The sequence below is a fragment of the Callorhinchus milii genome, unplaced genomic scaffold (assembly GCF_018977255.1).
Source record: "Callorhinchus milii isolate IMCB2004 unplaced genomic scaffold, IMCB_Cmil_1.0 Scaffold2, whole genome shotgun sequence".
Lineage (NCBI taxonomy): Eukaryota > Metazoa > Chordata > Chondrichthyes > Chimaeriformes > Callorhinchidae > Callorhinchus > Callorhinchus milii.
In genome coordinates, this window is record NW_024704743.1 from 49,688,058 (window position 1) to 49,704,695 (window position 16,638).

The 16,638-nt window shown below is 40.5% G+C and overlaps 1 protein-coding gene across 2 annotated transcripts in view; it reads right to left on the reverse strand.

Moving 5' to 3' along the window:
- Positions 1-16,638, reverse strand: part of LOC103183189 (RING finger and SPRY domain-containing protein 1) — a 46,724-nt gene that overhangs the window by 2,429 nt on the left and 27,657 nt on the right. The window contains exons 6-13 of one of the 2 annotated variants that reach the window (XM_007900526.2): positions 15,605-15,671; positions 13,796-13,927; positions 12,674-12,789; positions 11,366-11,509; positions 9,711-9,822; positions 6,974-7,076; positions 3,569-3,721; positions 323-427 (exon numbers count right to left, since the gene is read on the reverse strand). In XM_007900526.2, coding sequence (XP_007898717.1) covers positions 323-427; positions 3,569-3,721; positions 6,974-7,076; positions 9,711-9,822; positions 11,366-11,509; positions 12,674-12,789; positions 13,796-13,927; positions 15,605-15,671 — 932 coding nt within the window. Of the gene's footprint in view, positions 1-322; positions 428-3,348; positions 3,416-3,568; positions 3,722-6,973; positions 7,077-9,710; positions 9,823-11,365; positions 11,510-12,673; positions 12,790-13,795; positions 13,928-15,604; positions 15,672-16,638 lie in introns of those variants that run through there. The other variant, XM_007900527.2, reaches the window with a different exon arrangement.

A 16,638-nucleotide genomic window follows, 5' to 3' on the forward strand; every position in this document is an offset into this window, starting at 1 on the left:
CTGTTTGTGGGACATTGCTGTGCGCAATTGGCTGCCACGTTCACCCACAAATATACAGTCAATTCACTTTACAGTGTGTTCTGTGAAGCGCTTTGGGATGTCCTCCCGACGTGAAAAGCGCTATATCAAATGCAAGGATTATTATTATTATTATTATTATTATACAAATGTAATTTGTTGCTGTTGGATACTTACAGCTACAAAAAAAGCACTTTTGTGTTTTTATTATTTAAACATCCACATGAAATGGTAAGCATGAAAGTGGGAAGTGTATGAGAGCAGAAAATGTTATTTAGGGGGGAATATACATGACAGGTGTTACCTGTGTCCACATGGCCTTAACTCAGTGTTGGCAGGATCGTTGCAGCAGAGGGTGCAGGCATTGTCTGCAATACTGATATTCTGCATCAAAGCCAGTCGCTTGTGTCTGGAATTGAAATGAGTTTGCAAGTTAGTTCCCTGATTGATTATCTTGAGCAACATTCATTATTTTCAAATGAATTTGACCTTGACACTTCACAAAGCAACAACAAAAGGAACCTTCATTCATTCATTTTAAACACTTGCTTTGCATTATTTTCTTTATCATCTGCCCCATTGAAAAACGCAAATTAAACTAATAAATGAAGAAAAAAGTTATAACAACATAATAATATTTCTTGCATCTGATATAGCTCCTTATCACGTCTTTGAGATGTCTGAAAGCGCCTCACAGGATGTACTGTAAAGTGTAGTGACTGTGTATTTTGTAGGTGAAACACAGCAGCCAACTGCCCACAAACAGTCGTTGATTGAGTGACCAAATCATTATTTTTTGGAGGGAATATTACCTCCGGAAAATGATCCGCCAATCGATTAACAAGTGGGTTCCTACTTACTGCTAGGTAAACAGAGACGTGTGTGTAGAGTAAGGAAACTTGCCTAAGGTTTCACCCTGCCCAGGAAAGTTATTAACTTATTGATTATTATTATATTTTATAATTGCGGCAGCAGAAAAAATACTGCCATTCGACATACCATTAATGTGCTGCTCAAGGTAAGCTGAAATCCTTGAGTACAAAAATATTCGATGATCTATTCTATCCTGTTTAAAGATTATTCATTCAACTATTACTGCTGCATGGTCTGTAACTTAAAATTTCCATGGCTTCAATGTAATTTTAAAATCATCTGAAGAGAAGCCAATTCTAGTTAACAGCAGTCAAAGTCATTTATACCCAGAACAAAATAACCATGTAGATCAAGAAACCTTAGGTTGGATCCCTGCTCTGTTGAGTTATCAATCAATTATGGTGCTATTATTGGTTTTAAGAGTTCCTTGGGCTAGGGGAAGGGTGCAGACGAAAATGGGAGATTATGTGAGATTAGGAGAAATTAGATCAGCCAGATGAATTTGTCAGCCTGGGTCATTTAGTAGCACTCTTGCCTCTGACTAAGGCCCACATCGGAACATGAACTTGCAAAGTTCAAACTGACACTCCAACGCAGTGCTGGGGATGTATTGCATTGTTGGAGGTGCCGTCCTTCGGATCAGATGTTAAGCCAAAATTCTGTCTGCCTGTTCAAGTGGATGTTCAAGATCCCATGGCACGACTCAAAAAGAGAAGGGAAAGTTTCCTGGTGTTCTGGTCAATAATCCATCAGAGAAAATTGGTCATTCACTTCATGGCTGTTTGTGGGACATTGCTGTGCACAATTAATAGAATTTTTCGATGAGGTAATGGAGAGGGTGGATAAAGGTATTGCAGTTGATGTAGTTTATATGGACTTTCAAAAGGCATTTGACAAAGTGCCACATGAAAAACTTGTAAGAAAGATAGAAGCCCATGGTATAAAAGGGACAGTGGCCACATGGATCCAGAACTGGCTGGGAGATAGAAAGCAGAGAGTTGTGGTGAACGGCTGCTTTTCTGACTGGAGGGAAGTGTACAGTGGCATCCCCCAGGGATCGGTATTAGGACCACTGCTCTTCTTAATATACATAAATGATCTGGACTTGGGTATAACAAGTACCATTTCCAAGTTTGCGGACGACACAAAGTTAGGTAGGGTAGTAAACATTGAGAAGGATAGTAGCCAACTGCAGGAAGACATAGACAGAATGGTAAAATGGGCAGACACATGGCAGATGAGTGGAGAAATGCGAGGTAATGCATTTTGGTAGAAAGAATGAGGGGAGGCAATATAGGCTGGTAATACAATCTTAAGGGGGGTAAAAGAACAGAGAGACCTGGGGGTGTAGGTAAATGAATTCTTGAAGGTGGCAGGACAGGTGGATAAAGCTGTAAAAAGGGCATATGGGATACAAGGCATTATAAATAGGGGCATAGAGTACAAGAGTCAGGAGGTTATGATTAACCTATATAAACACTGGTTGGGCCTCAGTTAGAACACTGCGCCCAGTTCTGGGCACCGCACTATAGGAAGGATGTTAAGGCATTGGAAAGGGTGCAGAGGAGATTTACAAGAATGGTACCTGGAATGAGGGACTTTGATTATGAGGAAAGGCCAGAGAGGCTGGGATTATTCTCATTGGAGCAGAGAAGGTTACGAGAAGGTTCACGTCCTCCCGACGTGAAAGGCGTTCTATAAATGCAATCTTGTTCTTGTTGTTGTTGTTGTTGAGGAGACCTAATAGAGGTCTTCAAAATCATGAGGGGATTTGATAGGTTTGAAAGGGAAAAACTGTTTCCACTGGTGGGTGTGTCGGTGATTCAAGGTCACAGATTCAAAATAGTCTCTAAAAGAAGCAGAGGGGAGGTGAGAAGAAATTTTTTCACGCAGCGAGTTGTTCGAATCTGGAACGCATTGCCCGAAAGGGTGATTATTATTATTATTATTTATCGAGGCCGATTCGATAACTACTTTTAAAAATGCGGTGGACAGGTATTTGAGGAGGACGGGTTTGCAGGGTTATGGGGAAAGGGCTGGGCAGTGGGATTGACATTAATTGCTCTATTCAAAGAGACGCACAAACTTGATGGGCCGAATGGTCTCTTTTTGTGCTGTACGATTCTATGATTCTATGATTAGGCTGTTCACCTACAAATATGGTCACTGTGCTTCACAGTAAATCTTGTGAATCACTTTGTAATGTATACTCAGTGCAAGCTTTATTAATACTGCATTATTATTATTCTTAATATTATTGGTCTTTTCTACATCTTGATTGCTATATTCCCAAAATAAGGTGGTGTTTCTGCTAGCAGATCCGTTTGTTTGGGATATTCGGTGAAGGCTGGATCTGGATCAAGATCACCTGAGTTCCCCTACCTGCTTTTAATAATTTGCTGGCACTCATTGCCTGGGTTCGCACGTGAAGATAAAAATAAAATCACTCACAGAAAATTCCACAGAAGACAGGTAGGGATGGCTGGTGGTTGCAGTATTTTTCTATAACTTAGACTTTGGGGATCTGGAAGGAGAAATGATTTCAAGGAACACTGTCTGCTGATATGATCAGCCCTGGATGGATGGCTAGAGTTGACTTCAAGTGTCATCTCTGCTCACAATTTAAAATACCTTTTTTTTCCTATCCCGGGCCAAAAGGGATCACTTAGCCGCTTACCTGGGTAGTATGATCTTTTCGCTCGCTTCCAGTTTTGCCTGCTGGTTAAAGGTGCAGAATTTAACAGGAGGAGAGTATCTGAAAGGCTTTGCTCCAAAGTTGAACTCGCATTGTTGAAAGGACATGAAACTACCAGCTGCAAAAAAGCCAGACCTGGAGATACATTAAATGAAACAGAGCCTTCATTACTCAGAAGAGCAGGTAATTAAAGTTAATACGATTATAATAATTCCATCCAATTTGTTCTAATTGTCTTAAAAGTGAACAGAGTGATAATGCAAAGTAGCTAATTAATGATAACTTTTGTAATCTTAAAAGTAATTAAAATGATAAAATTATTAAAATATCAAAGTATTAAAGACTGGTAAATGAGTTTGAGAGTTTGATGTCTTAGATACTTCAGGAATAATGCAGCCTAATAAATCTAGCATTGCACAACTATTGCTATTTATGCTGCTTTTTGGTCATTAATGTTTGTTCTAACTGTCTTAAAAGCAAACAGAGTAATAATGCAAAGTAACAAAGGATGTTTGTGGGACATTGCTGTTCACAAATTGGCTGCTGTGTTTGCTTGCAAAATACATGGTTAATACACTTTATAGGTGAATCCTGTGAAGCACTTTGAGGCATCATCCTGACATGAAAGGTGCTGTATCAAATGCAAGGATTATTTTCTTATTATTATACTTATGTCATGCAATACTAAGTGAAAGCGTTTGATTATTCAGCATAGCTAGACTGACATGTGAACACGGTATAATCCTGCACTCTGCAACAAAGTTAAAATATAACTATTTTATTTTTTAATTCTAGCATACCACCCCGACATTTGGTTAATAAACTGGCATTAGTGACAATTACAAAGATTGATGAAATGATATACATTGATTTGTGAAATGATGCAACCCTAAGCGATAAGGATCGGGAGGATGGAGGTTTGTGTGCCATCAGCTGATCGCAGCCGTGGCAACAGTTGGGAGGCTGCAATTGAACTCTTGGGGTTAGGAAGGAGAAAATCCACCAGGATTCTTGCTCCTGTTTGCTACAACAACAACAACAAGATTCCATTTATAAAGCGCCTTTCACGTCAGGAGGACGTCCCAAGGCGCTGCACAGTTGGGTCATGACCCGAGCAGGGCGGAAATGGTCAGGGTGAGGGGAGGGAAGGGAGGGAGCGAGGAGGGGGGAAATGGTCAGGGTGAGGGGAGGGAAGGGAGGGAGCGAGGAGGGGGAAGAGAGTCGAGAGGGGAGCTGAAGGCTCGGTCAAAGAGAAGAATCTTTGCTAATTCTCTGAGAATTCTCTGCTAATCAGAGAAGCCTGCCGAAAGGTGTGTGTTGATGGTGGTTGAGGACAAACCTGTCAAATCTGGCAGAGTGTGAGCCTGAGCAGAGTTCGAGATGGGGTAGTTGCAGTAGATGTCTGAAGGGGCAAAGGGGTAGGTTTTTAGAAGGGTTTTAAGAGTGTAGGAGGGTGTAAGGTAGAGGGATTTGGAGAGAGCATTCCAGAGAGTGAGGGCTAGCACTGCAGTCAAAGGAAAAGAGTCAAAACATCTTAAGGTGAGGAAGGTGAAACAATTAGCCAGGTGTGTTTTAGTGGTAAGAAATAATTTGCTGATAGCAGAGATTCATCTAAATTTAACACTGGCAATTTGACTCTGCAATGAGAATGTCTTTGGGATACCCATAGTGTATTCCAAAATTGATGAAGGTTTTCACTTTCAATGTGGATGAGTGATTCCAAGGATCAGACCAAATCAGTCCAGAACATTAAGGAGAGGGATCAGAGGAAGTAAATCTGCTGTTGGAGTGCACCTTTCTGTTCACTGCGAGTACTCCTGAGGCGAGTACTCCTGAGTGAGGTCATGATTGATCGGAAGTCCAATGATGATTTATAAAGAGTTTCGCAGGCAAAGGGTAGCGCAGTGTTGTGGCAGAGAACAGCTCTAACATGCTGTGCCCCAGGATGGTGCAATGAGGCTTGGTTTCTGCAGTCCTCTACACAATAAATTTTCCAGTCTTAAATAAAAATAAGTAAATAATCCTTGCATTTTTTACAGAAATTTTCACATCTTCTGGATGTCTCAAAGTGCTTCACAGAATATACTGTAAAGTGAATTGACTGTATATTTGTGGGCGAAACGCGGCAGCCAATTGCTCACAGCAGTATCCCACAAACAGTCGTGGATTGAAGTGACCAAATTATTATTTCTTAAAAAAAATTCTTGAGGGGTTATTATCATGCGTGTGAAATAAGGAAACTTGCCCAAGGTTTCGCTCTGCTGGGTCTCTCACTTGCAAGGCAAGTGCTCTTATCACTGAGCTACAGGACTCCACAAAGACTCCTCCACAAAGACTAAATGTGCTGATAGAAAGTGGAAGCCTTTGGGATTAGGGTAAAACATTGCACAGCATCTGCAGTAAGTCTACAACAAACTTGCTCATTTAATAATGATCAAAGGAGAAAGGAATCCTGGAAATCTGAAAGCACTGAAAATGTACAATAAGTCAGTCAGCACCTGAATGAGGAAGTCAGTTTCACAACTGATATGGGACACACTCCAGCTGGTGGTGACCTGCACATGGTATTCTGAAATAAAGCTCAGGGTTTGGAACTTATTCAGTGACTCAATGGTTTCAGCATTCATTTTGTATCTCTGACGTGAAATATTTTAGGGCCTGAAAAGTCTCTGATTGTAATAAACTGACTCACATTCCGAGCTTCCTGGCAAGAACTTTAACTGCAATGTATTTAGGCCTGAAATACAACGCTAACAAATGTGGTGTGAAAGGCAGTGGCAGAGTCACAGCCACTGAGGAGAACCTTCAACAAAGCCTGTTTGTGCTTTCTAAAGTACCTTAACATCTTAAAATACAGAAGATAACCAGATGTTGTTCATGGCTTGCACTGTGCTAAGTCACTTGAGGGAGTGAGAGGGAAACCTGAGATGGAATGTGAATTACAATGATTCAAAATCGGAGCTGGTGTAACAAACCAGATGTAGATTTCATTTGAAACTCTGAGTTCTTTGCAACTTCCATTAAAAATTGCCAACATTTAGACTGTGCTTTTTTATTTAGGAACTATATCTCTGAGCAATGAAAATGGGTCATGTTCTTCCTTTGGAGAGGGAGACGAGGCAGAAAGCCTTGTATTGTTTGCCTTATGACTATCATACGCATGTTTGTGAAAGACGTATTTCAACATGTTTGCGTGGGTAAATAACTGAGAAAAACTTTGCACAAGCCATGTTAATGAAGACAGTGCCCCTTTGTTATGGTGACAAACCAAGGTGCTAGGCTCTGTTATACAGGCCTCAAAGTATTCTCCAACTTGCTAAAACATATCTAGTTCAACACAGTTTATTTAGTGCATTTATATGGAAGTAAAATAAAGAGAAAACATACGTTGCTGAAGAAAACACTTGTTTTTCAGGTGGGAGAGGCTGTCCATTCAAGTAAAATATCAAAACTTTCTTATTCAGATCCAACAGAAACCCAACCGTGTCACCTGAGGACAAAAGAGTGTAAATAAAGGGGTCAAGAAAACCACAGGGCTGCTAATGTGCATGAAAGTTAGGAAGACAGGCAGGGGAAGGGATCAATAAATTACAGCAAGGAGATTTTAATGAACATGTAACTCATCCCATGCTCTGGATTGAAGTACACTTCTAGTCACATTGCAGATCGTTGAGACTTTCCAGAGAGAAACTTTCAATATCAAATTCTCCTCTTACCACATTAACTTTTTTTTGAGTGTAAATCATATTCAAGATTTGAAAGGGCATATAGATAAACAAAACTATAATACATATTCAACCTATTACATAACACAACATTTAATAAATGAAGCCTTACGAGGGAATGGGGAAGAGCAGGGAAATGGGGTTAGACTCAATATAATCAGGGAGAAGGAGAGAACAAGGACAGCACAGGCGTCGAGAACTCTCTTTCTGCGCTGTAAGATTCTAAATGTTGATTGAATATCGGAAATACTTAGAAATGAGTACAGCTGAAGGGAAAGAAACTGACTGAACAAAACAGCCTAACACGCGACCAGAGTATTGTGCTCCGTGGAAAGTCAGACAAATGACCTTCGGAAAATGTCATGGTTGCCACAGTTTCAAAATAGCTCAATTCTCAGCAAAGAGGTCAGCAGAGGAATTACTGAATCCAAATCAGAAACTGTAGCCATTTGAGCTGGCATTTCTATTCATTGGAAATTTAACTCATTGCATGCTGCTACATGAACGTACAATAAGCATAGTTATAAATCATGTGTGTTGACTGCAGTTTTCTGCTTTCATTAGAGGCGCGTAGGAATGTACAGGACCTGAAAAGACCTAGCTGGACAAGCAGCAGGAAAACTTGCCAGACAGTGCTCTCGATGGCAAGCTATGTGGTTTTAGCATTAGGTTAGATTTCAGCAGTATCCCAATCCCAGTATCTGGGGTCACCAACCATTGGCTCTTATCAACTTGTACCTAATACTCCAGAATTAACAGTAATAAAAAATCTTGCATTTGGTTTAGGGCCTTATCATGTCAGAAGGATGTCTCAAAGTGCTTCACAGGATTTACTGTGAAATTAATTGACTGTATTTTGTGACCAATTTTATTTGGGGGATCTGTTTGTCAGGATTTGGTAAGCAGGATGTGTCCCTCCAGGGAGAGAGTGAACATTCCATTGCAATAAATATGTCTGGAATTTCCATGTAAGTAGGATGCATGGAAATCTCAGTTTGGTTTTGATCCAGTTAAGCATGTTGATGGGTTTCCACATGTGTCAGACACTCGACTGACCAAAAAAGACTATTGGGGTCTGAACAGCAGATCCCAAAGTTGAAAGAAATAATTAAATCTAATAACTAAATAATCCTACACTACTCCATCTTTCATATGCTCAACTATTTTGGGGCAAATAAATATTCAATTGTTTTTGAAATTATAGATGCAATATGCCTCCACGGCCTGACTGGGTGGTGTATTCTACATATCCACCACTCTCTACGCAAAGCACACTTAAACCATGGCCAGCTGGAACAATGAGGGGTGTAGGGGTGGAGTTGGGGGAAGATCCGGTCTGGTGAGATGGAATTATCAGCTAAGTGTGATTATAACGCCGGCACCGCCATGGTAATTGTTTGAGCAGATAGCCGATAAGCCATTTCACAGGCTCTCGGAATTCAAATAATCTGAGTCAAAGTCAATATCCCTGGCCGCTGTGAAAGCCAGCAATGATGGTGAACCTGCCCAGGACAGTAATAGGACACTGGCTGGTGGGATCCATAACTGTGGAATTTAAAAAAAAATGTTTTTGCTGTCGGACCTGGGCCGGCTGGGTCTGAATTCCCGATACCAGGCATCTGGAACTCAGGGGGTGAACTGTAATTCAATCTGAATTCACTGCTTATGTTCCTTTCTTGTGCTTGAGATACTGTGACCATGTTGAACATTATTTGGGTTAAGTTTAAAGGTAGCAGTTCAGCATCAAATTATAACCATTCTTAAGCCCTTCAAGATTCTATCCTGTGTGAAGTTACAATATAAATCCACAATGTTGTTGTAGTTTGAAAGGTGAAAACAGATAAACGATTTTAGGGAGACAATGGATACAAGCAAATTTCCGTGAAGAAATGAGGTACTTGGAGAAGGAGAGATTGAAATGATGGCAAAGGATGCCCATTAACTGTTTTTGTAGGAAGCCTCTCGCTCCCATACAGTTGAGGATAATGGGTGGGCTGTTTCATTGTTGTTTAGGTTCATCTGTGCTTGACTTCCTGTCCCCTCACCTTGAGTAAATTTAGTGGGAATCTTATCATAGAACCTTACAGGCACATCCAAAGCAAAAGTTTCTAAAATGTAAGCTAGAAGCCGGAAGTCTGTTTCCACTTACTCCTGTGCCTTATGCAAGGGAGGCATTCATAAATGTCCTTATTGAGATTTGAATTGAATTTTAATGATCGGGTAAGCAAAATGATTAACTCAAGGTATGATCCCACCACCTGCACCACCCCTACACTGGCAACACTGATTCACATTAGATCAGTGCCACAGTTTGGAAAGCATTTATTGGCAAATACTATTACACTAAAGGGGTGTCAACTACAACTTTCATCAGCATGCAGAGATCATTCCAAACTCACCCTCCTTCCAGCAGGAGTGAAAATGGATCTTGCTTTTGGCGTTGTACCATATCAACTGTCGACAGCCATCGTAGGCACAAGAGTACTCATCATCTCCAATGCCATATCCTTCCTACATTATAAAATCAGCAGGGCTTTATTCAGCAGTGTGGAGGATTGCAAAAAGTTAAAGAATCTTAAACCCACTGTTCCTCTGATAGACACTGAATCAGTCACTCCATTCTGGGTGTATTAGAATTAGTCTCTGTTCCTAGTCTAAGGAAGAAAAATCATTCAAGGTTCCAGAATGTATTGCTACCCTTTGACCCTTATACTGGCGAAGAAAGCGGGTGAGAATTGGCCCCAGCTATTACACCTTTCCCCTCTAACAGTGAGGTTTCAAGTGTAGAGGTTGCAATCCCGGGATTTTGGAAGCACCATTACCCGTATGGTGAGAGGAATGGAGATTTTCTCCTGGGAGTAAACATGATGGGTATCTCAGCCTTTGTTTTTTGCTCCTTCTTCTCTATGTTTCTAAGCTCCAGGACGCTATCCTGCGTGAAGTGCGCTATATAAATTAAAAGTGTTGTTGTTGTCTTTGGGACGTCCTCCCGACGTGAAAGGCGCTATACAAATTTAATCTTGTTGTTGTTGTTATGTATGTAATCTGTATCTAACACCACTTCATGAGAGGAAATCTTTGAATCTGTTAAAATTAAGATCTTACAGTATCTAATCATTCAAACAAAAACACTATTTAATAATCATAAATCAAAGTCACAGCACAACATGCAGCACAGACACGAGGCTTCTGAACAATGAGGTGGTTTACACAGAGGGTGGTTGGAATGTGGAATTTACGGCCACAAACTGCAGTTGAAGCCGAGTCTATCAATTATTTGCAAAGGGAATTAGATAGAGGCTTACAAACAAGGAATGTTAGGCACAAAGTTCCACAGTCAGCCAAAAAGCCCATTTTACATTAAAATTTAAGGTAGTGGAAAATTGTGACACTACAACATAATTTACATCTACACAGTGTCTTTTATATGAGGACGTCTCAAAGCGCTTTGCACAACTAGCTGAGCAGCTGAGTTGGGGGTGGGGGGTGATCAAAAGCATGGTAAAAGAGGTAAGGCAGGCTTTGAAAATGAGGAAAGAAGGGGTGAATTGGAAGAAATCTCGGATGGAGCGTTAAATTCAATCTGAACTTGGAAGTCAGTTCTTGTTGACAACTGCGGGAAACTGTCTTTCCAAATAAACATTGAATTTATGAATTTTCCACAGTTATAATAATAATCTTGCATTTGATGTAGCGCTTTTCACGACTTCGAGACGTCTCAAAGTGCTTCACAGAATATACTGTAAGGTGAATTGACTGTATATTTGTGGGCAAAATAATCAGTTGTGCCTGATTTTAGATTTTAGGATAAGACGGTCTTACATCCTTCCCAAGGTTATGGGGAGTGAGCAGGATAGTCAGTTTAGATCAGATGGCTCATGTGATGAAATACACCATTGATGATGCTCATGGCCTGCTCCTCTCGTGTAACATTCTATGATTACAATACTCTTGAATGAAAGAATTCAACTCTAAGGTAAAGACAAACAGTTAGTTGGTTGATCTAGGGGGCGCTCATGATGCCCAATAAATAAACATCCTAATATTCACTCACGTGGGTAAGAAATTTGCTGTCTTTTGTAGCCCATCCGATCTGCATGACCCCAGAGGTGATGACTGTGACCTCGTAGTACCAGACCCCAGAATAGACGCAGTATGTGCAACGAACACTCTCAAATGACGAGGCGTCACAACGTGCCTGCGGAAAAATAATAAATATAATAATCCTTGCATTTGATATAGAGCTTTTCACGTCTTCTAACAGAATATACTGTAAAGTGAACTGACTGTATACTTGTGGGCAAAACCTGGCAGCCAATTGCGCACAGCAGTGTCCCACAAACAGCCGTGGATTGAAGTGACCAATTTTATTATTGTTTGGTTTTTGGTTTCTTGAGGGATTATCATCAGGCGTGTGGAGTAAGGAAACTTGGCAAAGGTTTTGCCCTGCCGGGAATCGAACCCAGGTCTCTCACTTGTGAGGTGTGTGCTCTAACCACTGAGCTACAGGACAAGGAGGGCAAGGTTACAGGGACACATTGTGGAATATTTCAGATGGAGTGGATGTACACCAATAAAAAAACTGTAAAAATCAAAATCCCAAAAGTTTTTAAGAAGCAAATTGAAACAAAAAGGTTTCCAAGATGGTAAATCTCAATGGTTAAATAACCTTGTTGTTTCATCGAGGAGTTGAATCAGGGAATGAAGAGCTGAGGCAGGGACATGAATAGATGGGCTAGACTTCAAGTTAATGGCTCATCCGAAGGATGGCACCTCCAACAATGCAGTGCTCACCCAGTTCTGCACTGGACTGTTAGTCTGGACCGCGAATCCAAAGTCCTGATGTGGAGGCAGAACCATCTGACGTAGATGCAGATGTGGAGTCCTGTAGCTCAGTGGTTAGAGCATTCGCTTTGCAAGCGAGAGACCTGAGTTCAATTCCAGGCAGGGCGAAACCTTGGGCAAGTTTCCTTACTTCACAAAGAGCCTAATAATAATTCCTCCAAAACCAAAAACAATAATAAATTGGTCATCTTCAATCTACGACTGTTTGGGACATTGCTGTGCGCAATTGGCTGCCGCGTTCGCCCACAAATATACAGTCAATTCACTTTACAGTGTGTTCTGTGAAGCGCTTTGGGACGTCCTCCCGACGTGAAAAGCGCTATATCAAATGCAAGGATTATTATTATTATTATTATTATAGAGGCAAGAGTGCTATCTACTGAGCCAAATGGGCAGGCTTTAACATGAATGGGTATGCATTGTTCTATTGAAAGAAACAACTTGACTTTCTGTTGCTTTCCCTTTAAAACAAACCAAGCCCATTTCAAATTACAAGTACTGCACATACAGTACTAACCTCAAGGCCAGCAGCTGAAATCTTGAGGTATTCACTGACGTCTTTGCTATTCAACATGGCATTAATGCTGGTGAGATCCACCCTCTCATATGTAAATATTCGCCCTTCTTTCACAACTGCAAAGAATAATTCATAGGGATGAAGTTTTGAAAAGTATGAATATGAGCAGATTAACACAGATCTCAGAGATACAATAGAAGGGAAAAAATAATTAAACAAAGAGGTATTTAAGCGTGTGTAAAAAATTAAACCACATCGTATGCCAAGGAAAGTTTTCCATTAAAGTCAAATGTTGAGGCGATTTTCATTTTAACTGCTAATTGAAGCTTTATTTCTCTATGCTTGCCTGAGCTGTCTGTGCTTTTCGTTTGGACAGCCATGTGCCTAACACAAGTGGAACCCCCATCGCAATGCTTAAGAGTATCCAAACCAGACAGGAGTTCTAATTATGACACCTACAAATCAAAATTTCCCTGTGTCTGGAACAGAATGCGCACTTTCTTGGAGGGTGGTCGCTGCTTGTCTAAATCTGGAGAGTATTAGGCACAGGTTAGTAAGAGCCAAGGTTTGGGGGCCCTAGAGTGTGAGTTGGGATACTGCTGGAGTCTGACCAGCTAAAATTGCAGAACTTTGCAAATCAGTGAGCTGGCTCCAGATCAGTTTGTATGTGAGCCAGCAGTACCCAACTTCATTGAGAGAAATGGAGGTGCAGCATTGTTTCTATGTCTTGTGTAAGCAATACCATCACAGGGAATATTCCACACATTGATTCTAAGTCTTCCTCTGCTGAGATCAAAACAATTGGGTCTAAAATACAAGTTGGATTAATAGCCCTGGGTCTAAGTTCAAACACAAGGGTGCGTTCAGTTCTGTAATTAACTATCAATGAACTATCAAGGATAACTTTTCATTGGTTATTCAAACCCCAATAAATATAATTTCTGCAGTATTTACACTGAATGACCCAGCTGTCCCTCGCACCATCTCTCCCACCTTACCCTGATCCAGGGATTGGTGCTGCCACCAGAAACCCTGAAGATGTCAGGAACATACATACTGAGGCATGGCGATTTAGCTTAAGGATAAATGACTGCTGCAGATGAGTCTGAGTGAATCACTTACAGAGATTATCAAGACACCACTGGGCACAGAATCCCACTTGTCTCTTTAGGTAATCCTTGTGATTGGCCCACGTTTCCAACAGCTTCAGCTGGTCACAGATTCTTGACTGGCAGATCATTTTCTTGTTCTCGCCTGAAAGCAATGATGGCATTCTGACAAAAACACCAACACTTAAAATCTGAATTACAAAAAGGGTGTCTGGTGTTCTGAATTGGCTATTAAATGTGATATTTTCTGTTTCTAAAGCAACCACTGCTGGTGCCTTTCTCAGTGAGATTTCTGACTAAATACTGAATTACTAGCTGTGTTTGTGCTATGGGCAAATGCCCACTAGGAAATGGATTATAATAATAATAATCCTTGCATTTGATATAGCGCTTTTCACGTCTTCTCGACGTCTCAAAGCGCTTCACAGAATAGACAGTAAAGTGAATATATTTGTGGGCAAACGCGGCAGCCAATTGCACACAGCAGTGTCCCACAAACAGGATTAAGATGCTTCTAAAGAATAATAATCCTTGCATTTGGCACCTTTTATATTGAGAGGAGGTCTGAAGCGCTTCACATGATTTCCTGTAAAGGATAGCAACTGTGTATTTTGTAGACAAATGGGACAACTAATTTGTGAGTTTGATAACTTTCCACTGGTTAGGACTCTGAAATCAGGTGTTGCTTTTTTAATGGCTTCAATATAGTGTGGAATAGGAAGTATAAATCAGGCTTCTGTGCTCTACTGCTAGATGAGAATTCACTTTGCCTCCAAAGTGAAGCAGTTAGTCTTTAGGTTCCCATATCTCTTTTAGGATCTGGTCTGAAGTCCCTCATATCATTAAAGATTAAAAAACAAATGGATCGCTATAACATAAAAACAGGAGTAGGCTATTCAGCTCTACGAGCCTGTTCCACCATTCTATAAATTCATGGCTGATCTGTACCTCAACTCCAATTACCCACCCTTGCCCCATATCCCTTGATACCCTGACCTAACAAATACCTATCCACCTCAGTCTTGAAAATTTGAATGGATCCAACATCCACAGCCTTTTGGGAGAGAGAGTTCCAGATTTATAAGAATAATAATAATAATCCTTGCATTTGATATAGCGCTTTTCATGTTGGGAGGACGTCCCAAAGCGCTTCACAGGACACACTGTAAAATGAATTGACTGTATATTTGTGGGCGAACGCGGCAGCCAATTGCGCACAGCAATGTCCCACAAACAGTCGTAGACTGAAAATGACCAATTTATTATTGTTTTTGGTTTTTGGAGGGATTATTATTAGGCATGTGGAGTAAGGAAACTTGCCCAAGGTTTCGCCCTGCCTGGAATTGAACCCAGGTCTCTCACTTGCAAAGCGAGTGCTCTAACCACTGAGCTACAGGACTCCTGATTTCCAGATTTCCTGATTTCCAGATTTCCACTATCCTTTGTGTGAAAAACAACAAAATTACATTTGTAAAGCGCCTTTCATGTCAGGAGATGATCTATTCAAAGATCCTGTATTTTTTCAAAAAAGGAATTACAAAGTTGTGGTAATCCTGTCAGTTTTGACAAACAGACATATTCCTTTGACAAACACGCAGCAGGTCAGGCAGCATCCATGGAGAGAGGAAAATAGGTTAACATTTCAGGTCAATGATCTTTCATCAGAATTGACAAAGGGTCATTGATCTGAAACGTTAACTCATTTTCCTCTCTCCATGGATGCTGCCTGTCCTGCTGCCAGAAGTTCCCAGCAACTTCTGTGTTTATACTAGATTTCCAGTATCTGCAGTACTTTGCGTTTTTTTTAAATCCTTTGACTTACTTGTTTGGCCAAACTTTTCCAGTGCAATAAGTGAAAACAGCATGGTGGCTGGATGTGACTGGAGACTCTGAAAAAGCAAGCCACAACAAATGAGTAAATCTAGGGCAAAAGGCAGGAACAGAATATCATTCAGAAGACTATCATATGATTCAAACCACAAATATGTTGTTCTCTTTTGAATTGCACTGACTGATTCCTTTTAAAGGGCATCCCAGTTATAATTATGGATAAGTTTGAAAGGTTGTTTGAAATTAGAACATTTAGGTTTTCTCCAATTTACCAAATGTGTATTTGAAAACACAGAAAGCTCACTCAGAGTTTGGATTATACACACACACACAGACACACACACTTTACAACCAAATCAAAGGTACCCAAACAGAAATCTATATTGACACATGTATTATCAGAAAGCGAAAACACCATCAAATGCAAACACGCACAAGCATGCAGGAATAGAAGAATACAGGATGTTGTGTGATAAGTATTAAACTGAGAGCTGTCCAATTCAATGACCACTATCAGGGCACTTGGTGGAAGTAGTTGCACCCAAAGCCATTTACAGCAATTGTTGAGCTGATAACATTGATCCCGGTGTCGCAAGAAACTCAGCATTTCAGTATTTGCTGAGTTATTGGCTTTGAGCACAACCAAATCACAGCCATCATTATTTGATACATTGCCATGATTGGAATGCACCACTGTGCGATAACTATCACACTATATAACAACCTTTGGATAAGATGTTAAACCAAGGCTTGTTCAAGTGGATGTTAAAGAAGCCATTTACTATTCCAAAAGACAAGGGAGTTTCTCTCAGTATCCAGGCCAAAAATCCCCCAACTAATATTGGTCACTCACTTCATGGTTGGCTTGCGACATTGCTGTGCGCAAATTGGCTGTCTACAAATACAAGTCGTGACACTTTGCAGTAAATCCTGTGAAGCGTTTTGAGACTTACGTAAACTGTATTGACATTTCTCCTGACATAAGGCACTACATTAAATGCAAGGAGTATTATTATAATTGTAACT